The sequence below is a fragment of the Falco biarmicus genome, chromosome 19, assembly GCF_023638135.1.
Source record: "Falco biarmicus isolate bFalBia1 chromosome 19, bFalBia1.pri, whole genome shotgun sequence".
NCBI lineage: Eukaryota > Metazoa > Chordata > Aves > Falconiformes > Falconidae > Falco > Falco biarmicus.
Window position 1 is genome coordinate 3250526 of NC_079306.1, and position 24035 is coordinate 3274560.

The 24035-nt window shown below is 60.2% G+C and overlaps 1 protein-coding gene across 23 annotated transcripts; it reads left to right on the forward strand.

The window, feature by feature from the left end:
* Positions 1-1025: 1025 nt before the first annotated feature.
* On the forward strand, positions 1026-22899 carry TPM3 (tropomyosin 3). Of its 23 annotated transcripts, XM_056321830.1 has the most exons (12): positions 1032-1182; positions 2081-2206; positions 9898-10031; positions 10850-10967; positions 11214-11284; positions 12623-12698; positions 13179-13241; positions 13407-13476; positions 15300-15378; positions 17310-17373; positions 20950-21069; positions 21676-22899. In XM_056321830.1, the coding sequence occupies exons 1-11, from the start codon at positions 1069-1071 to the stop codon at positions 21025-21027; spliced, it is 993 nt and encodes a 330-aa protein (XP_056177805.1). In that variant the 5' UTR covers positions 1032-1068; the 3' UTR covers positions 21028-21069; positions 21676-22899. The 23 variants fall into 23 exon arrangements, 19 of the variants coding, with proteins under 19 accessions (XP_056177788.1, XP_056177795.1, XP_056177805.1 ...); XR_008818982.1 differs by lacking the exon at positions 17310-17373; XR_008818983.1 differs by lacking the exons at positions 12623-12698; positions 17310-17373 and adding an exon at positions 12049-12124 and having other exon boundaries at positions 1068-1182.
* Positions 22900-24035: the final 1136 nt, after the last annotated feature.

The following is a 24035-nucleotide window of genomic DNA, read 5'->3' on the forward strand; positions in this document are numbered from 1 at the left end:
GATCCCAGGACAAAGGCACGTGGCCTCGTGCCCACCACCGGCCCCGCCGCCCCGCTGCGGGGGGGTTATTTATGGCTCCCAGGGCACGGGGGTGGCAGCACCATTTGGGGCCCTGCGTGGGCACCATCCCTCCTGGCCCCCAACCTGGGTGGTGGGGAGGTGCCGCTGGGCTTCGGGTCCCTCTCCTGGGTCCCTGGGTGCTGACCCCCTCAGCCCCCAAAATCTGTCCTGGGATGGGAGCGGTGGGTGGCCCTGACCTGGCTCCTGGGGCCAGCAGGACCTTGGGGACCAGCGCAAGGAGGATGCTAATCCCGGAGAATTCCTCCCCCACGACTCCGGAATTTGCTCCTCCAGCTGCCAACAGCATCTTGTGCCTTGGTGCCAAGCACCAGCGCAGCCGGAGCCGGGCAGGGGGCTCACCTGCTGCTGGGGGGCTCATCCCCAGGTGTGGGGCTCAGCTGCTTCTGCTGCTCCCCGCTGAGCCCAACAATTTGGGCTGGGGGCTGCTGCTAAGCCCCCACTCCCAAAATAGCACTGGGCTGAGCTCGCCCTTTTCCATGCCACCCCCAGCTGCGGGTAAATGTCAGCCCAGGGCCACCAAAACCCCGCTGAGCCCCTGGTGGGTGCAAACTTGGGGGGGGGGTTTGCTGGGGTTTGCTGTGGTGCCACATGGACCCGGATTGATGTCCCGAGCGTGTCCCGAGGGAGCGCCGGGTGGGAGCACGGTGTCCCCGTGACGCTGGCCAGGGTGTCCCGTTGCATGGGGGGGCAGGGGGCCAGGACAATGCGGGACCCCCAGCTCGCAGACCTTTTTATAACAAGCCCAGCTGTTCTCTGGGGCCCAAATAAGGCTGCGGCCCCCCGGCCCCCCCAGGGCAGACAATGGGTCCCCAGCACAGACTTTTTGGGAAGGTGGGGAGGCGGCTCGGCCCAAGAAAGGCAAAGCCCCGGCGAGCAGGGCAGGGTTGATAAACTGGGCAGCGGGGCAGCGGGCATCATTGCTGCCCTGCCTCCCCTGCCCGCCCCGCCGCCCACCGCCCCACCGCTGGTGCCCCTGTCCCAGCCAGGATGGAGGCCATCAAGAAGAAGATGCAGATGCTGAAGCTGGACAAGGAGAACGCCCTGGACCGGGCGGAGCAGGCAGAGGCAGAGCAGAAGCAGGCGGAGGAGCGGAGCAAGCAGGTAGGGTGGGCAGCAGAAGCCCCCAGCCTGGGGATGTTTGGGGTCAGGGGGGCTTCCCCCCGTGCTGGACCGCGCTGAGCCCAGACCCAGCAGACTCTGGCAAGGGGTACAAGGGTGCGAGAGCTGCCACCGTCTCACAGCTCGGGGCTGGGGCGCAACGCCACGGGGCATCCTGAGGACTGCCCAGGGCTCAGCCCCTGCCAGCTGGTGGCCTGTGGGGCAGGGACAGACACTGTGGGGCCTGGGACAGGGCAGGAGGGATGCTGTGGGGCAGAGCTGGCACCAGGACGGGGCAGGAGGGATGCTGTGGGGCTGAGCTGGCACCAGGACAGGGCAGGAGGGATGCTGTGGGGCAGAGCTGGCACCAGGACGGGGCAGGAGGGATGCTGTGGGGCTGAGCTGGCACCAGGACGGGGCAGGAGGGATGCTGTGGGGCAGAGCTGGCACCAGGATGGGGCAGGAGGGATGCTGTGGGGCAGAGCTGGCACCAGGATGGGGCAGGAGGGATGCTGTGGGGCTGAGCTGGCACCAGGATGGGGTGGGAGGGATGCTGTGGGGCAGAGTTGGCACCAGGATGGGGCAGGAGGGATGCTGTGGGGCAGAGCTGGCACCAGGATGGGGTAGGAGGGATGCTGTGGGGCAGAGCTGGCCCCGGGACTGGACTGTAGAGATGCTGTGGGGCAGAGTTGGCACCAGGATGGGGCAGGAGGGATGCTGTGGGGCAGAGCTGGCACCAGGATGGGGCAGGAGAGATGCTGTGGGGCAGAGCTGGCCCCGGGACTGGACTGTAGAGATGCTGTGGGGCAGAGCCGAGCCTGGGATGGTGCAGGCAGGGGTGTCTTGCCATGTGGGGGTCCAGAGGGGTCCCCATCTGCGGTGACTGCTGCTGCCCTTCCAGCTGGAGGATGAGCTCGCTGCCATGCAGAAGAAGCTGAAGGGGACGGAGGATGAGCTGGACAAATACTCTGAGGCCCTGAAAGATGCCCAGGAGAAGCTGGAGCTGGCAGAGAAGAAGGCAGCGGACGTACGTATGGGGGGCAGGGGGGGAGCTGCGGGAGCTGCCCTCCCTTCGTCACCCTCCTGGTGGGACCGCAGCCCTTCCCTGTGGCCTTGGGGACAGAGGAGGGTCCCTGCCAGGCTCAGCAGGCTCCTGGCAAAGCTGTGGGGGGGTCTGGGAGCAGGGAGTGCCCCCAGGAATGACACAGCCCGGGGGGGGCCACCCACGGCCACGCAGGGGACAGAGGGACGCTGGCAGGGACTGGTCCCAGCTTCTTCTTGGGCAGCGATGTCCGGGGCAGCCCGGGAGCGGGGATGGAGCAGGATGGGCTCCCCAAACCGGAGCGTGGGGACCCCCAGCTGAGGGCGGAGCAGCAGCCAGCAGCCCCTTGAGTGTGGGACACGGGGGCCACGCGTGTCCCCAGGGAACTCTGAGTCATGGTTGGCGCTGGAGGAGCCAAGCTCCAGAGGAGGAGGAGGAGGAGGAGGAGGAGGCCGCGTGGGCAGAGACAACGGCACAGCCAGCTATTGTTGGTGGCCGTTTCCAGGAAAACAATGGCGCGAGCGGTGCAGGGTTTTGCCGCCCGGCCGTGATCCCGGCCGTCCCGTGGTGCGGCGGCCAGCCAGGACCTGGCGGCCAAGGGTCGAGCAGTTGGGGCCACACTGACCTTCCCACCTGTGGGAGCCGGGAGAAAGGCTCCAGCCTCCTCTCCCTCAGCTCTGACATCCAGCCCGGAGGCAGGAGCCTTCCCCTCCCGCCGCGCCGAAGCCCCCCAAGCCCCCGCATGGCACCAAGGCTCTTCATGGCTCTTCCCAGCACGGCACGGCTCTGGCCGGGGGACCAAGGTGCCAACGGGGGCTACCAAGCCCTCGCCGAGCCCTGGGCCGTTCGGCATCGCTGTGGCGTGGCTTGTGGCTTCATCGGGGCGAGCCCCGTCCCTCCCTCGCACCCTCCTGCTCTCCCTCTGCTCCCTGCTGCCAGCCCGCCCTCTGCAGTGGGTCCCGGTGCCCCCAGCCCCCCTGTGCAGTGGGTCCCGGTGTCCCCCCACCCCCGTGGGGCAGGTCCCGGTGTCCCCAGCCTCCCTGTGCAGTGGGTCCTGGTGTCCCCAGCCCCTCGTGGGGCAGGTCCCAGTGTCCCCCCACCTATGCAGTGTGTCCTGGCGTCCCCAGCCCCGCGTGGGGCAGGTCCCAGTGTCCCCCCACCTATGCAGTGTGTCCTGGCGTCCCCAGCCCCGCGTGGGGCAGGTCCCAGTGTCCCCCCACCTATGCAGTGTGTCCTGGCGTCCCCAGCCCCGCGTGGGGCAGGTCCCAGTGTCCCCCCACCTATGCAGTGGGTCCTGGTGTCCCCAGCCCCGCGTGGGGCAGGTCCCAGTGTCCCCCCCCGCGGTGGACCACATTCCCAATCCCCTCACAACTCATTCATCCCTTTCCGGGCACTCAGAGCCCCCTTTTTCTGGCTCTCACCCCCCACGGTGGCTCTTGGGGCTGCCCCCGTTTCACCCCGGCTCAGGGAAGCGGGGCAGGAGGGATTTTACACCCTGGAGCCTCAGATGCAGATCCCGGCTCCTTCCAGGGTCAGGCCCGTCGGTCACCCTCATCCCTGGGGACGTGCCAGGCTGGCCGAGCGTGCCAACCCTCTGCATCCCGGCAAACGCACCGCCGGGGCACGGCTCTGCCCAGTGGCTGAGGATTTTTAAGGGGGGGGGGGGCACAGGGTGGGGGGGCAGCCCAGCGCCCTTTTCCCTTTCCGAGCGAGGGCAGTGGCAGCTCTGCTGCCGTCATGTTTTTATTGAGCTCTCGGGGTGCTCGGTGACCCCCCTGGTGCAGAGGAACGCTCTGGCGTGTGGGAATGCGACTGGGAAAGGCTGTGTGGGGAGGGGGCACAGGGGGACAGTGGCATCGGGGGGGGGGGCACAGGGGGACCATGGCACAAGGGTGGGGGGCACAGGGGGGCCATGGCATCGGGGTGGGGTGGGGGGCACAGGGGGACCATGGCACAAGGGTGGGGGGGGCACAGGGGGGCCATGGCATCGGGGTGGGGTGGGGGGCACAGGGGGGCCATGGCATCAGGGTGGGGGGCACAGGGGGGCCATGGCATCGGGGTGGGGTGGGGGGCACAGGGGGGCCATGGCATCAGGGTGGGGGGGGCACAGGGGGGCCATGGCATCAGGGTGGGGTGGGGGGCACAGGGGGACCATGGCACAAGGGTGGGGGGCACAGGGGGCCATGGCATCGGGGTGGGGTGGGGGGCACAGGGGGGCCATGGCACAAAGGGGGGGGGGGCACAGGGGGGCCATTGTAGGATGGGGCACAGGGGGGCCATGGCACAAAGGGGGGGGGGGGGCACAGGGGGGCCATTGTAGGATGGGGCACAGGGGGGCCATGGCACCAGGGTGGGGGGGCACAGGGGGACCATGGCATCGAGCTGGGGGGGGGGGGGTCCCAGAGGAACGTTTTCTGCCCCGAGACGGAAGAATTTCAGCGCTGGCTAAAGCCGTCGCCCGGAGGGTTTTGGCAGCCCCGTCCCCAGGCAGGAGGGTGCCCGGGGGGTCTGGGGGCTCTCCGGGGCGGGGGGGGGGGGTTGGCTCAGCCCCTGGGAGCACGGTGCTGGCTGTGCCCGTGTAAGGCCCGCGGAGCTGAGGGACAGGGTGGCCTTGGAGCAGCCGCAGCCCGTGGTGCTCCCGGGGGTCCCACGGGCACCGAGGGTGGGGGGCTGGGGGTCCACATGGGGCAGGGCATGGCCACTGTGTGGGGTGGGACGTGGGAGCCTGTGTGGGGCAGGCTGCCAGGACCTGTGGGGCCAGGGACAGGCTGGCCCTTGTCCCCGTACCGTGTGGGGCAGGTCCTGGTGTCCCCACACCCACGTGGGGCAGATCTCCGTGTCCCCAGGTCCCCACGGGGCTGGCCCTGGTGTCCCCACACCCACGTGGGGCAGATCTCCGTGTCCCCAGGTCCCCACGGGGCTGGCCCTGGTGTCCCCACACCCACGTGGGGCAGATCTCAGTGTCCCCAGGTCCCCACGGGGCTGGCCCTGGTGTCCCCACACCCACGTGGGGCAGATCTCAGTGTCCCCAGGTCCCCACGGGGCTGGCCCTGGTGTCCCCACACCCACGTGGGGCAGATCTCCGTGTCCCCAGGTCCCCACGGGGCTGGCCCTGGTGTCCCCACACCCACGTGGGGCAGATCTCCGTGTCCCCAGGTCCCCACGGGGCTGGCCCTGGTGTCCCCACACCCACGTGGGGCAGATCTCCGTGTCCCCAGGTCCCCACGGGGCTGGCCCTGGTGTCCCCACACCCACGTGGGGCAGATCTCAGTGTCCCCAGGTCCCCACGGGGCTGGCCCTGGTGTCCCCACACCCACGTGGGGCAGATCTCGGTGTCCCCAGCTCCTCCTTGGGGTGGGTCCTGGTGTCCCCAGGCCCCTGTGGGTCAGATCTCCATGTCCCCCCACCTGTGTGGGGCAGATCTCAGTGTCCCCAGCCCCCCTGTGCAGTGGGTCCCGGTGTCCCCAGCCCCCGTGGGGCAGATCTCAGTGTCCCCAGCCCCCCTGTGCAGTGGGTCCCGGTGTCCCCAGCCCCCGTGGGGCAGGTCCCGGTGTCCCCAGCCCCCCTGTGCAGTGGGTCCTGGTGTCCCCAGCCCCCGTGGGGCAGATCTCCGTGTCCCCAGCCCCCCTGTGCAGTGGGTCCCGGTGTCCCCAGCCCCCGTGGGGCAGGTCCCGGTGTCCCCAGCCCCCCTGTGCAGTGGGTCCCGGTGTCCCCAGCCCCCGTGGGGCAGGTCCCGGTGTCCCCAGCCCCCCTGTGCAGTGGGTCCCGGTGTCCCCAGCCCCCGTGGGGCAGGTCCCGGTGTCCCCAGCCCCCCTGTGCAGTGGGTCCCGGTGTCCCCAGCCCCCGTGGGGCAGGTCCCGGTGTCCCCAGCCCCCCTGTGCAGTGGGTCCCGGTGTCCCCAGCCCCCGTGGGGCAGGTCCCGGTGTCCCCAGCCCCCCTGTGCAGTGGGTCCCGGTGTCCCCAGCCCCCCTGTGCAGTGGGTCCCGGTGTCCCCAGCCCCCGTGGGGCAGGTCCCGGTGTCCCCAGCCCCCGTGTGCGGTGGGTCCCGGTGTCCCCCCACCGGCACAGGGCAGGCCCCGGTGCCCCCACTCCCACGCGGGCCACCCCGCCGGGCGGCTGCTCCCCGTCTCCACGGTAACGCGGGCGGAGGGGGAGGAAGTGACGTCACTTCCCGGGCGGCGGGGCCGGGGCGGCGGGTTCCGGTGTTTCGGGCGGGGCGGGCGCGGCGCGGAGCGGCGGGACGGGACGGGCCGGGAGGATGGCGGGGGCCACCACCATCGAGGCGGTGAAGCGCAAGATCCAGGTGCTGCAGCAGCAGGCGGACGATGCGGAGGAGCGGGCCGACCGCCTGCAGCGGGAGGTGGAGGCCGAGCGCCGCAACCGGGAGCAGGTACCGCCGGTGCCGCGGGCCGGGGTACGGGGCGGCCCCTCTCGCCGGTCCCCAGGGAGGGGATGCCCCGCAGCCGCCCCCCGGGGGGGGAATTTGGAGCCGGGGCGGGTGGTCCCGCGGGTGCGGCGGTGCCCGGGGGTCGCTCCCCGCCGGGTCCGCCCGCCCCCCCGGTGCTGCGTGGGCATCGGCGGGGACCCGGGCTCGGTCTCCGCGGACCGGCGCCACCTCAGCCCGCAGCCGCCTGGGCCCCGGGCCGGTCCCTCCCTTCCGGGTGTCCCCGCCGCGTGTCCCTGGGGGGGTCGCTGGGGTCCCCCTGCCCCCAAGCGGGGCGCCTGGCCCGGTGCTGTGCGGGGCCGGCGGATCCTTGTGTTATCGTTACCCGAGGCAGCCCGGAGCTGCAGGCGGCTGGTGGGGGTGGGCGCTCGGTGCCCGGGGGGGTGGTCCCGGGGTGCCGGGGGGGGAGGGGAGGCCCCCGGCCATCTTGTCTGGCCCCGCGCTGCGAGCACCGAGGTGCGAGTAGCCCCGGCGTGTGCTGGTAAAATGGCAGTGACGGCCCATCCCGCCCCGGGCTCGGCATCCCGCCCGCATCCCGGCCATCCCGGTACCGGCAGCCCCGGGAGCGAGCTGGGGGCTGCGAGCGAGGGAAGGGGCAACGGCGGCAGCGTCCGACCCGGCGAGCGGGGCCGGATGGGGCGGCCCGGGGCAGGTCCCCGCGGGTGGCGGCTCGGCCGTGACTTTGCTGCTGATTCGCTTTAAAATGGGACGCTGAGGCTGCTCCAGCCCGCTGCCCGGGGGGGCCGTGCCCCGGGGGGGGTCCCGCCCGTGGCGGAGGGAGGGGAGCTGGTGCCCCGTGGGGGGGTCCTGGGTCCTGTCGCCCCGGGGCGGGGGGGGGGGGGGGGCTGGTGCCCCCGGGTGGGTCCTGCATGTTGGGGGGGGGGCTGGTGCCCCAGGGTGGGTCCTGCCCGTGGGGGGGGGCTGGTGCCCGTGGGGGGCTGGTGCCCGTGGGGGGGGGGGCAGGCTGGTGCCCCCGGGTGGGTCCTGCCCGTGGGGGTGTCCTGCCCCCCCGTGGGGGGGTGGGTGGTGTGGTGCCCGGGGGGGGGGGGGGTGTCCTGTCTGTTGGGGCTGCCGGCCCATGGGGGGGGGTCCTGCCGGCCCGTGGGGGTCCTGCCGGTGGGGGCTGGTGGCAGAAGCTGCCGGGCAGTGGGACGAGGCCACTCCCAGACCTCAGCTGGGCTCTTCGCAGCCACATAAGGAATTCTCATGGAGTAGCGGCGTTGTCATGGGAAACGTGCGTGTTTCTCCCAGACAACCAGTGGTCCCAGTGTGGTAACCAGTGCTCCCAGTGTGGTGGTGTCTTGCGTTCACCCTGTGGCCTGGCCCTTGGGATCTGTGGGACCTGGGGAAGCCACGGTGAGCCTGGAGGGCCGAGGGGAGCTCGGTAGCTCCCCGACTCGGGGCAGCCTTCCCGAAGGATGCATGGAGTAACGGGAACACGCTGGCTGGAAGCGTCACCCCAGCGCTCTGGGGAAGCCCGATGGCTTCAGCTGCAGCCAGAGAGGAGGAGCAGAAAGGGAGGTGTGAGGACCCTTCCGCAGAGGGGGACAGGCAGTCCCTTAAAAGCAAGGGTTGGTTGTTGTTTTTTGGGGTGGATAAGCGCTGCCTTGCAGGATGTCCGGGCGAAACGATGCGGTTCAGAGGGTCAGGAAACAGAGGCTGCCTCCATCCTGTGGGAGGAGGCTCTCCACCTTGACAGCTCATTGCCTCTGCCAGGCCAAAGACGCCTATCGAGCCGTCTCTTTCCCAGTTCTGCTTATCGTCTGGGTTCGTTCCTCTTCCAGCAGACCACATCCTCCTCGGAGGAAGGTGCTGGTGGGGCTGGCTCCGGGGCAGCCTGCTGCAGCGCCGCCACCTTCCAGCACCGAAGCGTGGGGGCTTTCCCCGGGGAAGAGCAGGGCGTGCGGGCATGGGAGCTGCTCTTCAACTTGGGTTTTCACAACCTAGTCTTGATGCTGCGAGGGGGGAAAAACTTGGACAGCCCCTCCCGGGAGCTGAACATGATTTGTGTTGGGCTCTGCTCTAACACTGGCTTCTTTCATCACCCTGCTCCTCCCTCCTTGGGCATGGTTGCAAGCGGCGTGTCCTTGCAGGCTGCTTTGTTACGAGTCGCTGGGGTATTTCGTATATGCTTGGCATGTGCCTGCGCACGGGTCCCTGCAGAAGATGACAGTGCTGCCCTGAAATGGCTGCAGCCCTGTCCATCCTTGTGCTGGTGCGGTTATCCCGTTGGAGATGAGGATTCTGGGTTCCCCTTGGGTGGCTGGCGTTGGGGGTTGGTGCACCCAAACCGCCTGGGCTTCCCCTGGGCCGGGGTTGATGCGGACTGGGCTGGGAGCAGATGCCTGGTGGTCGATAGCAGTGCTGCTCTAACAGGCCGGGCTGTGGGGGTGTACGATGGCTTCTGATCTCTGCTGCTTCGGTAAAGCCTCGGTCACTTTTGTGGTCGCGCTTCTGGCGAATGCACGGTGCCTGCGGGCTTTCGGCGATTCGGCCGGCTCCTGGCACGGACGACTGAGCTGAGGTGGCTGGTGGCGTGTGGCTGCGGCTGGGAACAGCCTCCTCAACTCTCTCAGGACTGGGTGCTGAGGCTTTTGCTCTTTCTCTGGGTTATTAGTGAATCGCAGGGAGGAAGGAAGCTCTCCGGGGCTCGAGCCGCTGGGCTTGCGGCCACTACAGCCATCGGCTGGGGCTGGCGCCGTCGAAAGCCTGGCCTGCCAGTGCCCTGACACAGTCTGGCAAACCTCTCGAGCTGTTCATCTTCCTCACGTTGCTGATGAGAGGGCTGGTTTCAAGCAATGCCCGTGTCCAGATCACAGGAGTAAAGTGACTTTGTGCTAAACGGTAGCTGTCCCAGAGCTCTGGTGTGGTGGGTAAACAGGACTGTGATTGATGGCCTGGCAGGGTTACAGCAGCTGCAGAGAAGACCCATTAGCAGCGTAAGTCATCTACTTAATGTTTATGGCTTAAACTGTCACGTCAGCTCAAGCTGACGGGCGAGAAACCTGCAGGATGACTGCTGCACGGACAAAGCTTGTGTGAAATGTTGCGAGGCGTAACGTGCATGCGAGCAAGCATATGGGAGTGCAGCCTCTGTAAGAAAGTGGATAAAGCACCGGGGCTTTGTTTTGGCTTCCCATGTGCTGCTGGTGACCTGAAGGCAGACCTCAGCTGCCCTGCGCTAACTGCTAAACCTGCCGCAGACTGAGTTGCCCTCATCTGCTCCCTCTAGGCTGAGGCAGAAGTGGCGTCTTTGAATCGCCGTATCCAGCTGGTAGAGGAGGAGTTAGACCGAGCCCAGGAGCGCCTTGCCACAGCTCTGCAGAAGCTGGAGGAGGCAGAGAAGGCCGCAGATGAAAGCGAAAGGTGAGCAAGGGCTGCTGCTCTCACTCCGTCAAACATCTCGGACATGTTCCTCACCGAGGGCTTGGTGCCGTCAACCTCTTGGGCTTCCTGGAGGGTGGGAAGTAGATACCACATCAAGGCTGGATGTGGGAGTCGGTACCAGTTGCGGAGCAACTCAAACAATGCTGTTGGCCTTAAGTGAGTATCTTGGAACCTGAGGCTAAGGAGCACGTAGGCGCTGTGCGCTGCTGTGCCTCCCCGCCTTCAAGGGAGGAGAAGTAAGTGGGTTCTGGAACACCCTTGACTCATGAAGGTGGCTGCTGGTGGGGAAGCCTCTCTTCCCGCTGCCTCTGCCAGCATCCTTCCTTCTGGCAGCTGTCCCCTGACCCGGCGGTGTGATTCATTGGGGCGCAGTCCACTTCCAGCTGGCTGGTGTGCTTCACTGGTGCACACGCCGTAGTGAGCAGCCTGACCCAGCTGATGTCCTGCCATAAAGATGGACTTGGCTCTTCCTGCGGTCCAGCCTGGAAAATGCTTGGAAAGACAGCCTGGCTTGTTCTTCTCAGCAGCAGCGCGTTTCCCTTGGTCCAGGAGCGCAATGAGCTGCTGGAGTAACGCTCCAAGGAACAGTTAATTCTGAGCAATCGAGGTCACTGTGTTTGCATCAGCCCAGCGGTGTCTGCCTTCCTGTGCTACCCTCTGCACTTGGAGGTGTTGTGGCTCATAAGGAAGCAGCGTGGTCCTGGGGGAGCACTGGTAATGCTCTGAAACCCATTACACCACCGGTTTGTACGGGATTGTTTTATACATCTCCCCTCCCTGTGCTTTCTTTTGGGCAGAGGCATGAAAGTCATTGAAAACAGAGCTCTGAAAGATGAGGAGAAGATGGAGCTGCAGGAGATCCAGCTCAAGGAAGCCAAACACATTGCAGAGGAGGCGGATAGGAAGTATGAGGAGGTGAGACCCTTGGATGCTCTACAGCTGATCCGGGCCAGGAGAGGCGGCTCCTCTTCCTGCTGACAGGGCTTTCCTGGGCAAAGCTGGGGGGAGAGCCTGGCTCTCAGTGGGGCTACATCAGTGCTCCCCTTAGCCAAAAGGTTCTGGCAGCTCCGGTGACTCCTGCAGGCATTGCCTTTCCTGCCTTGCACGGCCTGCAAGTACAAAATCATCTTTCGTCCTCTTAACTCAGATTCTCCTTTCCAGGTTGCTCGGAAACTGGTGATCATAGAGGGAGATCTGGAGCGTACTGAAGAGAGAGCTGAGCTTGCAGAGTCGTGAGTAATCTGCTTGCACGTAACTGGCATCTACCTTTGCATGGGAACTAACACAGCATTTCTAACCTTGTTACACAAGGCCTGGAGCACAGGGTAGGTTTAGATTCTCAGATGGAAGAGTTGGAACCACTCTCTTGCTTGGCATGGGATTGGGTCCGTCGAGGATGTGGAGTTTGCAACGAGGTGATTTGCCTTGGAGTGGAGATGTTCTGCCCCTTTGCACGGAGGGACTCCCCGGTTAGCGAGGCCGGATAATCCTTTTCCACTCGGTATTCACCAGCACTGCTTTTGTACGTACGGTCACAAGGTCCTTACACGTTGCTACGGGGCACGTGAGTGCACAACGCTTGTGCTGAAGTGGCGGAGGCCTCCTGGGCTGGGAGCTGAGTGGCATGCGGGAGGTCCGAGGGCAGAACTGTGCCTCTTAAAATATTCACAGCAACCGCTACAGACTTCTGCACTGCTGAGTCACAAGCTGGACTTCATCTGCTCTGAGCAGGCACAAATTGTGGCATTTGGGCTCCTTCCACGTGTCCGGATGCTTTAGCTGATCTTTGAGGAGCTGCTCAGGGCCTTGTCTAACAAAGTTAGCGTGTATGCAGCAGTAGCACTGTGCTTCCTGCCTGGACATGCATGTCATGACCATGACTTTTTTGTGTTTTTCCCCCTACTCCCTTTTTTTGCTCTGCGGTGTTGTGTTATTGGTGCTCCTTTTGACCCTTGCCCCCACCTGGCTTGTGCCATCGTGTGACCGTCACTAACAGTCGTTGCCGGGACCTGCAGGAGCAGATCAGAGTGATGGACCAGAACTTGAAGTGTCTGTCTGTTGCCGAAGAAAAGGTACTAACCTTTCCCTTCTCAAACCATTAAACCAGAACTCTTGTGGTGGTCTTGCTACGCTTCTTCCCTCAGCTTAACTGCGTCTTTCTCTCTCCTGGAATGTTCTGTCCTCTGCCCGTCAATATTCTGGTCTGAGTGGTGGTGGCTGTCCATCTGTCCGTCAGAACAGCTTCCCTCCTTACAGCAATCTAAACATGCATTTTCTACTTGAAGACTCCAGGTCCAGCAGAAATCTGTGTCCACATCTCAGCTGCTCAGCTCAGTGCCCTGCGCATGTGCTGGGAGAACGCTTCAAATATATGAACTTGGAGGCAGGAAGGGAACTTGCTTTCTGCACAAGTGCCTCAAAGCAGGGTCCCATCCAGTCTGATCGCAGACTGACTCCTAAAGAACTTCTGGGGCTTCCCTGCACGTGAATTCACTTCTTGTCTCTCCTGTCTTTCCCTCCCGCTTCTTCTTTTCCTTTTTCTCCCCCCCTTTCTTTACGAAACCCCACAGTAAGTGTTCCGAGCTGGAGGAAGAGCTGAAGAATGTCACCAACAATCTCAAGTCTCTTGAGGCTCAGGCTGAGAAGGTAGGGCTGCTTGTCCAAGGGCCAGAAACATTTGTTTTATGAGGAGGGTGTGTGACAGCAGAGCACCCACTGGGATGGAAATGATGCAACCACAGCCTTAAGCGAGTGAGGAGAGCTGCGTTTGCTCTCCCGGGAGAGCTAACGGATTTCAGTGCAGGGCTGATGTTGGCTGTAGGAGCTGGGAGTGCGGGAAGCCTGGCTGCCCTTCCCTGCCTTGGGGCAGGCTCAGTCACCCAAGATGTTTATGCTGCTGGGGTGAGAATTTTTCTGCGCCCAAGTCTGTGTTCCGTGCGTGATGTGGGATTTGCTGCCTGACCCAGTTCTGTTGGACTAGGGTTACGGACGTGAGCGACTCCCAGCTGGAAGTTTCTGTGGGCATGTGCGCTGCAGTGAGGAGTTTGTCTCCCTCTGTAGCTGTGGGCTCTCTGGAGTGGGAGGTACTTAGGGCTGCTGGTTGCTGACTCCTCTCATTTTCCACAGTACTCTCAAAAAGAGGATAAATATGAGGAAGAGATCAAGATCCTGACTGATAAACTCAAAGAGGTGAGCGACTATGCTGGGATAGCCCAGCTGGGTGAGCTGGCCTCAGCTTGACTGGGGAGAGACCCGGAGGGTGGGAGGCTTCGTGCCTTCGGGCTGATGATGCCTCTGTAGTCCTTCGCTGTGTCCCAGAGCTGCTGTACTAACTGGCTTGCTTCTGTCTGGCAGGCGGAGACCCGTGCTGAATTCGCTGAACGGTCTGTAGCCAAGCTGGAGAAGACTATTGATGATTTGGAAGGTACATGCTGGGGCTGGGAAGCCAAAGAATATGTGGTGAGGAGTGGGGAGCTGAGGAAGATTGTCTCCCAGATAGCTGAGGAGTGGAGGCACCGCTCTGCTCCTCAGTACTTGGAGCATGACCTAATTCAGCCTCCAAGGTGAGGCTGCCTCCCGGCTCAAGAGTTGTGCCCCGTGTATCTCCTTTGAAAACGGTTCCCTGGCTGCGCTGTGGCAGGTCTCAAGCTCTCGATCCAAACACCTTGCCGTATCTGGCTGGTAGTGCCAGATAGTGCGGCTGGTGTATCTTGGTCGTGATGTCCTCAGGAATGTAACTGGCTTCCTACGCTCCAGCTTAACCCAATTTAAGGAGCGGCATAGGAGGGAAGCAGCTGAATCCAACACAGGAATTGGTTACAACAACGTATTTCCATGCAGAATGTCACGTGTGTGGCTGGTTGCTGCAGACAGCCTTGCTGCAAGTCAGCCACAGTAGTCAGTGAGTCTTGAAACAGCCCCCATGAAGACTCAGGCTCCCCAGTATCAGTCCTGGTTCAAGATTAAATCACTAGAAACCCCATCCGTGCAGTGCGGTGGTCAGCCTGTGCCAAGGATGGGTTCCTTTCTTCTTCCAGTTCCTGGTTTCACAGTCCTTCAGGAGCACTCCTGAGGCCAGCCATTGCAGAATCCTACCTTTCCCCAAGCCACAGAAGGAGAAAGTTCCAGTTGCCTCCCTTAAATCTGGGGCTGTGGCAGGAGTGGTGGTGCTGGTACACCAGAACTCTTACAGGCCTCCTGCCTTGACCACAGCATGTGCCTTTGTGGTTTCTTAGTGCCAGGTCTTGGAGATTCAAAGCCACATCCTTCTGTCTGGAGTCACTCAGGAGGTTTTTTTATCTAGAAATAGCAATGGTGTCAGCTGAGCTGTTCCAGAACCGCAGCCAAGAAGCAATCTGAGCCATCTCATGATCCAGGGCAAGCTTTTTTTTTTGTTTGGAACTGCAAAACCTTCTCCAAATCCCTGCATGCTCCCCTTGAAACATGTTGATTGAGAGTTGGCTCTGGTCTCCAGCCTTGCTGCTGAAGTGACCTAGTTTATGACAACTGACAAAGTTCTCTGGGCTCTCTGAAGCTGTTAACAGCATAACCAGCTGTACTGTAGCCTAGGCAGCCAGAGCTGGGGGGAGTTTGTGCCAGCCCTGTGCAGTGCTGAAGGAGTGCGTCAGGATGAGTGTCAGGACGTCAGGATGAGTGTCAGGACGGCCTCCTCCCCTGAAGGTGGGTGATCTGGCTGTCTGCTCCATTATCTGATGGAGAACAGGGGTGTGCCTCGTCTGTTCGGCTCACCCTGCCTAGCTGTGTGCTACGGAACGGGAATTCCCTCTGATGCCCAGGACTATTACGGGGCTGACTTCTCCCAAGCCGGTTTTTGTATTGAGACTGAAGGTGAGAACAAAGCACCTCAATTGATCTGCGCCCGCCTTGGGCGTATTAAGCTTCTCACTAGGTGGATGGAGTTGCCCTTCCCTGCTGCTCCTCCTGTCAGTGGTTCTTGCTGACCTAGCTGGGCAGCCTGTTTTCACAAGCTGATGTGGTTCTTGGCTCTTCTCCCCGTAGAGCTGCCTTGTAATCCTGGAAGGCACTTGCTGGTCAGACTGTCCTCGGGCTGTTTGAACCCTCCCGTTTGTTGTTGGGAGCTAATACGGAGTCGTGATGGCTCCACATCTAACTTCATTTTCTTCTGTTGGTGAAGCCCATACTGCTTTTCCTGCCCCAGGGTGCTGGAAGAACTCCTCTGCCTTCCCTCATTGTTTCCCTTTTGTTCTCCTCCTAAACCTCTTCTAGATGAGCTCTATGCCCAGAAACTGAAGTACAAAGCAATTAGTGAGGAACTGGACCACGCCCTGAATGACATGACTTCCATGTAAATATGAGCTGGCTGGTGTTCGCCTCTCGCTTCAGCAGGCTAGACCGCCAGAGCTTGCTTGGTTTGCTGTGATTTTCATAGTTGGAGAATCGATGGCGCTGTGTCTAGGTTACTTCTACAGATCTCTGCCTCGAGGATTGCAGAGGCTTTCCTGCAGCATGCTGTACTCTAACTCTAGGTCCTTGTGATCCGCATGTGTAACACCAAGCGCTGTGCTGGCCTGAAAGGGTTCCGACTTGAACTCTTGAGTGCAATTCCCAGTCCCACTGGGAAAGGCTTCCTAAGGTAATGTGGCTTAGTTGCCTGCTGGAGCCACTGAGCCATGGTCTTGTGATTCCTCCTGGAAGAGGCTGTGGAGAGCGCTCGAGTGGGTGCCTTAGGAATTGCCATAACAGGCTTGAGATGGGCTGGATCATGAACCACAGATCTGTGGAAGTAGCTGAACTCGTATGTTTCTGCAACTTTGCTCCTCGGCTTTCTGTTCAGGTTTGCAGTGGGTCCGGCTAACAGCTGCTCTGCACAGTCCTTAGCACTAACCAAGGAGAGGCCAGTACTTGCACCGTAGAGGAAGAGCCTTAACGCTCGTGTCCAAAAGCTCCCTAAGCCAAGTTTGCTGTGCACAAGCACTAAGCTTCTCTAAAAATCAGTGTCTCCTTCTGTCTCACACAGATAAGCCTTGCGATTCCAAACTCCACTTTGGATTTGCCTTTCTGCTTGGTGGCTTGTTCTGCATCTGCACCCTGCATTCACGCTCTCGTCATCTCGCTCTGAATTCCAGTACCTTTTTCCAGTTACTGTGCACAGGGCATCCCTGGGAACGAGTGCTGTAAAGACACTGAAGCTTGACAGCAGCAGCAGCCCCCCAGTTATGCTGCACTTGCTCCTAAACAAAGCTCCCTCTGTTTGACCCGATGTGCCAGACACTGCTGTGCTCTGAGGGGCTGCCCTTTCAATGTCTGGGTGTAGCTGGGAGTATGTTGTTCTTATCTGCATATCTTGCGTAGAGCCATAAAGCTCCTTTTGTATTTCTCTTGCTTGAGCATGATGTCACCTTTTTTAAGGAAAACAATTCTCGTATCAATTGAATGGAACGGCTGGTGCTTTTGAGAAATGGGTTTCTAGTGACCACTGGCTGCTTTAGAGTAACTGTTTCAATGTTGCCTTCAAACCAGTGTAACCCTCATCCTCCTTGGTGGAATACACAGACTTCATTAATGTGCCGGATTTTTCTCTTTGGGTGCCTTACCGGCTGCTGGATGTGAATTGCAGCTCTGCGAGTGGTGCCTCGGCATGCAGCGTGCTCCGTAGGGTTAAACGGGAGCTGGGGGCGGGGGGGGGGGGGGCGGGGGGCGGTTGTAGCAGGAAACCCTTGAGCTGTGCCTGCTGCAGCCTGGCTGAAGTCACTCCTCACACCTGCCTGCTCTGTGGTGTTCACTGGGGTGGCTTTCCAAACGCTGGTTTGCAGTGGGAAGTCGCCACGCCTGATAGTCACTAGGTCACCAGCAGGGTGTGAAAGCTAATAAATATCAAGCGAGCTCTGGCTGGTTTCCAGTTGGACGGGACTGGTTGGGTGTGAGGTGCTGCCTGTGCCTGGGGTGGGAAGTGGGGGGCGAGGGGGGATGTGTGGCCCCTTGTTTTGGGAATGAAGCATGGCTGTGGGCGTCTGAGCCAGGGAATCCGTGTTGTGCAGAGCTTCCCTCCCTGTGCGGGGGCTGAGGGTGACGGGATCCTCCTGGGAGTGCGGCATGGAGCGTTACACCGAGCACTGCTGCGGGCTGCGAGCACTCCGTGTGTCTCCCCACTGGTCAGGGTTTGGTCCTGGTTGCTCTGGTATCATAAACACTGATCAGCCTTTTGTAACTGTGTGCTGCCTTGTGCGGTGGCTTGTCAAATACTTTTTCCTTTCTGGGTTGGTTCATCTGCCACAGTGCCCGAAGAGCCCTTCACGAACAGAATTTTGATGAAATGGGACACCTCCCGTGGTTTCCTCAGGTTTGTGTCACTCCATTCTCCCCACAAATGGCACTAGCAGCAAGGATAGTCCAGACACGCTGAACTGCCCCAGCCTGTTCTCGCTGTCTTCTGTGTCAGGGCTGTCAGCTTTCTGCTGGCTCTGGGCGGGGAAGGAAGGAGCATTCCCGAAAGGAATTTCAAAGGGTAATAGCTTGGAAAGCTCTGGCAGATGGTGGTCTGACTCTCCTGGGGTATGGGGCAATGACTGTGCCCTGTAAGCACAAAGCGAGAACCCGTAACTCCTCAGTAACCAAACCTGCAGCTGGAGCAGGGGGGGTGGATCTTGCACGAGTGGGCAGGGCTTCTGGCACAAGCATCCAGGTCTGTGGATGCTGCCAGCCCAGCATTGAGTTGTCAGCTCTAACCGGGTGGGAGGTGGCACCTTCCCCTTGTGAAATGGCTTCTCTCCTCCTGGGGAGGTCCTGTCAGCTGTGGGTTTATTACTGACCTCCAGGAGCTGGTGGCTCTGCTGTTGCACAGTGATGTTGCAAGTGATGTTATCGATGGCTGGGCTGTGGCAGGCCCTTTCCCCGCTTATCCTGATGGAACTCCGTGCTGGGTGGTAGATGGAAGGGTGGGTGGGTGATGCAACTTCTGCCCTGGGAGGTTTGGAGAGGTTTCTGGTCTGACTGGATTGCTAGGCTTGTGCAGGCTGGTTACCGTGAGCCGGGCTGTTGGCTCAGGAGCACTGCAAGTGCTGATGAGTTGACCAGGAGGCATGGGTCCTGGAGCTCCCCGGGTTGCGAGGACAGCTGGTAAGGCTGCCCTGTGGGCTGGGTGGAGAAGTGAGCAGGCCAAACACTGGAGCTAGCCCTAGCATACCCGGGCAAGCATTCCATGTTGAGGAGCTGTTCCTGAGGTCTGTGAAGGGTCACGCTAATTATTACCGTCAGTCTGCTCCCTCACGTGGCTGGGTCCATCAGATCCCTGTCCACAAGCAGTAAAACGCTTGCTTGAAGGCTGTGAGCCGCTGCACCAGCCTACAGTCACTGGTACTTCTGACTGCAGTTCACTCCCATCCTGTGCTGCTCTGGAGACCCAGGACCAGCCCTGATCACCTGGTTGGGGCTGGAGACTGGCATCGAGGTGCCTAGCCCACCTGCTCAGAGCCAGCACGGAGGCCAGAGCAGCAGCAGCAGTAGCTGATGTGCAAGGTCGGCTCTGGTGTAGGTCAGGATGGGGCGTACCTGTCCCCTGTCCCACAGCCTCCCTCAGCCTTTGGTTAGATTGCAGTGGGTCAGAAATTGTTGGCTGTTGCTTGGTCCCTTGGTGACATTGAAGAAGGGACAATGAAGCAGTGTTACTACCCTTTGTCCTGCAGTGTGAGGTGCAGCTTGAGCAGGTGTCGAGGGCTGAGAGGAGCTGAGGATGGCTGGTAAAGGTGAGCTCCCCTCCTTGTGCGGCCATCACGCTGGTGGGACCGGGCTGAAGCTCTGGAGAGGGCGACGTGCTTTGGCTGCTCCATGTGAACAGCTTGACCTGGTGTCCTGAATCTTTACCTGGCCAGGTCCTGTTGAAAGGCAGAATATTCCGATGTTAAAAGCAATGAGGATGGTGTAGAGACCCTTCAGAGGGTGAGATTCCTAGGGACCTTGTAGTAGAAGGATTTGAGAAGAAGCCCAAGGCCAGCAAGAATTGCTGAGCTTTGTGCTTGCTCTTCAGGCAGAGGCAGCACACTGTGCATATTGCTACAGTTTGTGATTAGTTCTGCCAGGCTGGGAGCTGTCATATAAGCATTTTTTGCTGCCTGGAATTCCCCCAAAATGCAGGAATTGGAGTTGTCAGATCAGAAGGACCCTGCCCGTGTAGATGGGCAGAGATAGATGATGAACTGGCTCTCTGAGGTGGCTGGTTGTGGCTGACAGGTGGCCCTACAGCCCTGAGAGGTGACCCGTCCTGGGAGAAGATCAGACTGGTTCTCCCTTTCACTGGAGGTGCTGAGGAGCACGTGGTTGGTACCATCCCTGGGGACAAGCGTGGTCACTAGAGCCCTGTGAGGCTGTAAGGACAGGGACCAGATGGGAGGCGGAGGCTGGCGGATGCGGGTAGTTGCTGTGGGGCAGATGTAAAAGAGCAGCTGTGCTTCAGAACTTCTGTCCTGAACCTGAAGCAGATCCTGCCTTCAGTTCTGGTCTAGATGTGGTGGGTTGTTAGTGTGGCACAAAGGCATGTCCTTGCAGGAGTGTCCTCTGGGTCAGGTATGAGGTGCTGTCATTCCCAGTTCTGGTAACCATGGCCTACTGTTAAAAATCCCATCAATCGCACCGCTGCGTGGTGTGGCTCGTGCTGGAAGGCGCTTCTGGTTCAGCTGTGCTAGGACCACTTCTTTCTACAAAGTGCTCCACAGGCTTAAAGCACATCCCGTGTCTCTCTCCTTGCCTGGGGACAGCCCAGCCTCCAGGCTCCTCTTCTGGTGTTCTCTTCCTTTCTTTGCCTTTGCAAGTCCTTGGCAGTGCTTCCATTTCTGCCCATACTTGGTTTCCTCTGTCATCTTCCTGAGCTGAAATGCAAGTTGTAAGACAAACTTTTGTTCTCCTCACCTTCATCCGTGTAATAGCCTAGACTCGATCCTCAGAGGCACGCATTACGGAGACAGCTTATTTGATGTGCTCGTCTGGGTACTCTACTAACCTTCCCTTTCTCTCTTTTTCTCTCTTCCTCTTGTTTCCCCTAATCCTGTTGCTGCTGCAGAGCGCCTGTACAGCCAGCTTGAGAAAAACCGCCTGCTCTCTAACGAGCTGAAGTTAACGCTGCATGATCTGTGTGACTGAGAAGGGGGCCCACTAATTAAACGAGCTTATTGCGACCACCAGTGCTGTGGACCACAGTGAAATCTGATCATTCTTAAGACTGGCAGACTTGCAAATTTTATGCAATTGCTGCTATTTAATGGGGCATTTGAATTTATCCTCTAATTTATTTAAGAGTTTTTTGTTGGGTTATTTTTTTTTTTATAAAGGTAACCTCTATTCTTGGTGAAGTAACCCTCAGACTTGGCTGTTTTTTGAGCAGTCTTGTTCACTTATCCAGGGGGTCCCACCTGGCTCCTCCATGGGACCAGAATGGCTGCACCCACCGAGAGAGGGGCGGGCTGAAATTAGGCTTGTGTCTGCTAAAAGATGCCTGTCAAGTGCTATGACTTAATTTACTGTTAGCTGAATGACTGTAGGATTTCCTGCTGCATGGAATGATGGCTTCTAACAATAAATGACTGACCTCGTGGTCTCTAAGACACTGCACACCTGTAGTACTTTCCTATGTAGTTGAGTCCTAACCTCTAGAAGGTTTCGGGAAAGCGCTTGTTCCTGGGATCTGACTCCAGTGCAGCTGCAGAGCCCCAGAACAGGTTGGGAAAGCACACGGACATCTGGAAAGCAAGTCCCGAAATCCACAGCATGAAGCTGTGTCTTGAGTGCCTGCAGGGAATCTTTCGAACACTGCTGTTGCTAGTGCTCTAGGAAGGCTGCTTCTCTCTCTGTGGGCAGTTTCTGACGCTGGGGAGGTTGGGGAGCGGCTTTGAGAAACTACCTGTACCTAAAGGACATCTTTCTACAGCCTGTCTGGCCGGTGTCCCAGCGTGTGGATCTCTTCAGTGATAAGGGTGGGCTCACCTTTGGAGTGAAGCCTACCTAGAGCGCTAGTTGCTGATCTGAGCTCTCCTGCCTTAAGGAACATGTGAGAATCAACTGTGCAGCTGCCTGTAGTCTTGGGCAGAATTGCAGCACCCTCGCTCCTACTCGCTCCTTGTCTGCCCCTCACTTGAAAACAGCCTTTTCCCTGCTGTCCTTGAGGCATGGTTGTCTGCTCCCTGCTGCTAGGTAGTTGGTGACCGGCTTGGCGTCTCTGTCCTGTGCTGGGGGGAAGGGGGGTGGGGGTGGGGGGCACAACCAGCTGTAATCGCAGGGGGTGATTTCTCAGCGTGTTTCCCCTCCGCGTTGCTCTTGGGTGCCTTGCTGGGCCACGGGGGTCTGCTGTCTAGAAGTGTTGAAGCCCTGAGGAAAGCTAGCTGCAGTCGGAGGTGCCTGCATGCACAACACTGCCTAGAGCACTGGCTAAAAGTACATCGTGACGGTGCCGCCGGGGAGCACTGGCAATGCGAGAGGGCTACAAACGAGCCAGGTAACTTCAGAGCTTCTAGCTGCACCCAGCCAGGTACCCCCGGTCTGAGGACTCGCTGCGGCAGCGTGCTGGGAAAGGGGGGCTAGCGCGAGCTTTCTTTGGCCAAGGTTTCTCGGTTGTCTCGAAGCTGCCTTGTAACTCTTGCCTCTTGCTTCCTGCCAGATAAACTGAAATCCACCAAAGAGGAGCATCTCTGCACGCAAAGAATGCTGGACCAGACCCTGCTAGACCTGAACGAGATGTAATGGATCCCTGCCACTGCCTCTGCCACACGATGCCCGGGGGGGCGGCCCAGCCGCTGCTGACCTCTAACCCTTGGGGACCAGAGTTTACTTTCTGTTGCCAACTTGACCAAACACAAATCTCCTTTGCCTCAGGGTTAAAGGCCATCAGGTTGGGCAGAGCTTCAAACAGCATTATTAAGGGAAGCAAACAATGCAATAATGTTTGGGGAGCATGTTTGAGATGTATACATTTTGTAACTACCTTTTTTTTTTATTTTTTTTTTTTTTTGTAGCAACCATTGTAAACATTCCAAATAACTCGTGAGGCTGGTGAGCTACACTTCAAAGCTCTTGGCTTTAAAATTCGGTATTAACCTTCTGTTAATCAGCTCTGGGCCACCCTGCTTTGGCAGGAGAGGAAAAGAGGGTGTGATGGTTCTGGCTGTGGGCCACTGAATCAGAGTAGCCAGGCTAGGGACAGAAGCCCATTGGGAAAACTTCCCTTCCAGGAGCCGTTTGCCAAAAGAGCAGTTCAGTTTCTCAGCTTTAAGGTAACTCTGTGTTGTGGAGAAGCCACTTGGGTGAAAGGTGACTGTTTTCGTTCGTGGGGTTTTTTTATTGTTTTCTTTTTTTTTAAAAGCCAAGCCTGTCATCTGAACAATTAGACCTTCACAGGGCTTGTTTCCCTTCCCCCCCGCACTGTTGGCCACTTCATTTCCTTAATGGGCTTAGAGAAGCCGCAGCCCCTCTAACCCATTGCTACCCAGGGGCTGAATTTGCCTTCGCGAAGTGCTGAGGCACCAAGCTTTATTGCTCATCGTTGGGTTACACTTAACAGCTTAAGTACAACAGCCTTGTTTTTCTTGGAGTTTTTTCTGCCTACAGTGAGGGAGGGAACAGAGGCCTTCCCTCCTGGCCAGGAGTGCTCTTAGTGTCTTAAATAAGGTACAAGCCATCTTGCTGTGCATTGCTGATGTGTAGTTGTTGTGAAGCCTGAGTGTGGAGATGTGTCAAGCTCGCGGCGTGTAGCTTGTGGTTTGAGCATGCTGCTTGGTTGTAGCAGTTTTAGGGGCCGATCCGGAGAAAAGAACCCTATCAAGTGTTTTGATACTAAATTGAAAAATTGTCCTGTTGTCTTTTGAAATAAAAACCAATCCCTCCACGCTGCTTGTCTGGCTGCAGAGCTTTACTGTGTGCGATCTGGGCCTGCAGGGGACGAGGGTGGCTCTGGAGACTGGGGCCTGGGGCTGTCCCCTCGGGGGCAGGGGGAGACTGGGGATTTGGGGGTAAGGCCAGGCTGGCCTGCCTCTTCCTGGGCCTGGGCCTGGGCCTGTCCCTCGAGGTAGGGGACCTGGGGGTAAGGCCAGGCTGGCCTGCTTCTTCCCAGTCTGTGCCCATCCCTCAGGGAGGGGACAGGGGGATAAATCCAGTCTGGCTTGCTTCTTCCCAGGCCTGTCCCTCAGGGGGGAGATCGGGGGCAGGGGGGTAGGTCCGGGCTGGCCTGCTTCTTCCCAGGCCTGTCCTTGCCCCTCAGAGGGGAGATGGGGACGGTAAGGCCAGGCTGTCTTGCTTCTTCCTAGGCCTGTGCCTGTCCCTCAGAGGGGGGATCGGAGGATGATAAGGGCAGGCCGGTCAGCTTCTACCCAGGATGAGGGCACGAAAGCGGGTCAGGGTGGCTCAGCTTCCCCCCCTGCCACCCTGCCCTTCCCCTCAGCCCCTCGGGGGAGCGGCAGGCGGCGCATGCGCGGGAGGCGGGAAGCACGCGGGAGGCGGGAAACGCGCGCGCCGGAGCTTGGCGCCGTCGTGGTTGTGGTGTGAGGGGCTGAGGGGGGCTCGGGCGGCTGCCGCCCTCCTCCTCGTCCGCCTCCTCCTCCTCCTTCTTATTCTCCTCCTGCTCTTGGTGGTGCCCCTCCTCGCCTTTACGTTAGATGTGCCCCGAGCGCTGCTGCCCTGTGTTTGGGAGGCGCGGGTTCCCTTAGAGCCGGCGGCTGGCAGGGCTGTTAGCCCTGGTGAGCGGGCAGTGGTGGGGAAGCTGTTGCTTCTCGGGGAAACGGGGGGTGTTGAGGGGAGGAAAAAAAGGCTGTGGGGAGTGGTGGAGGTGGGAACCCTCTGGGAAGAAGGCTAGAGAAAAAAGGGACTAAGGGAGGGTGTATGGAGGAGGGGTCAGTGGCTTCTTTTCCTGGGCTAGGGAAAGGTTTGGAGAGCACTAGGGTCTGTCCTGAAAAAAGAAGCAAAACCCTGAGCTCAGGATCTGCTGTGGGGTGGTGGGCATGGCCGTGCTGTGTGCTGGCGGGACGG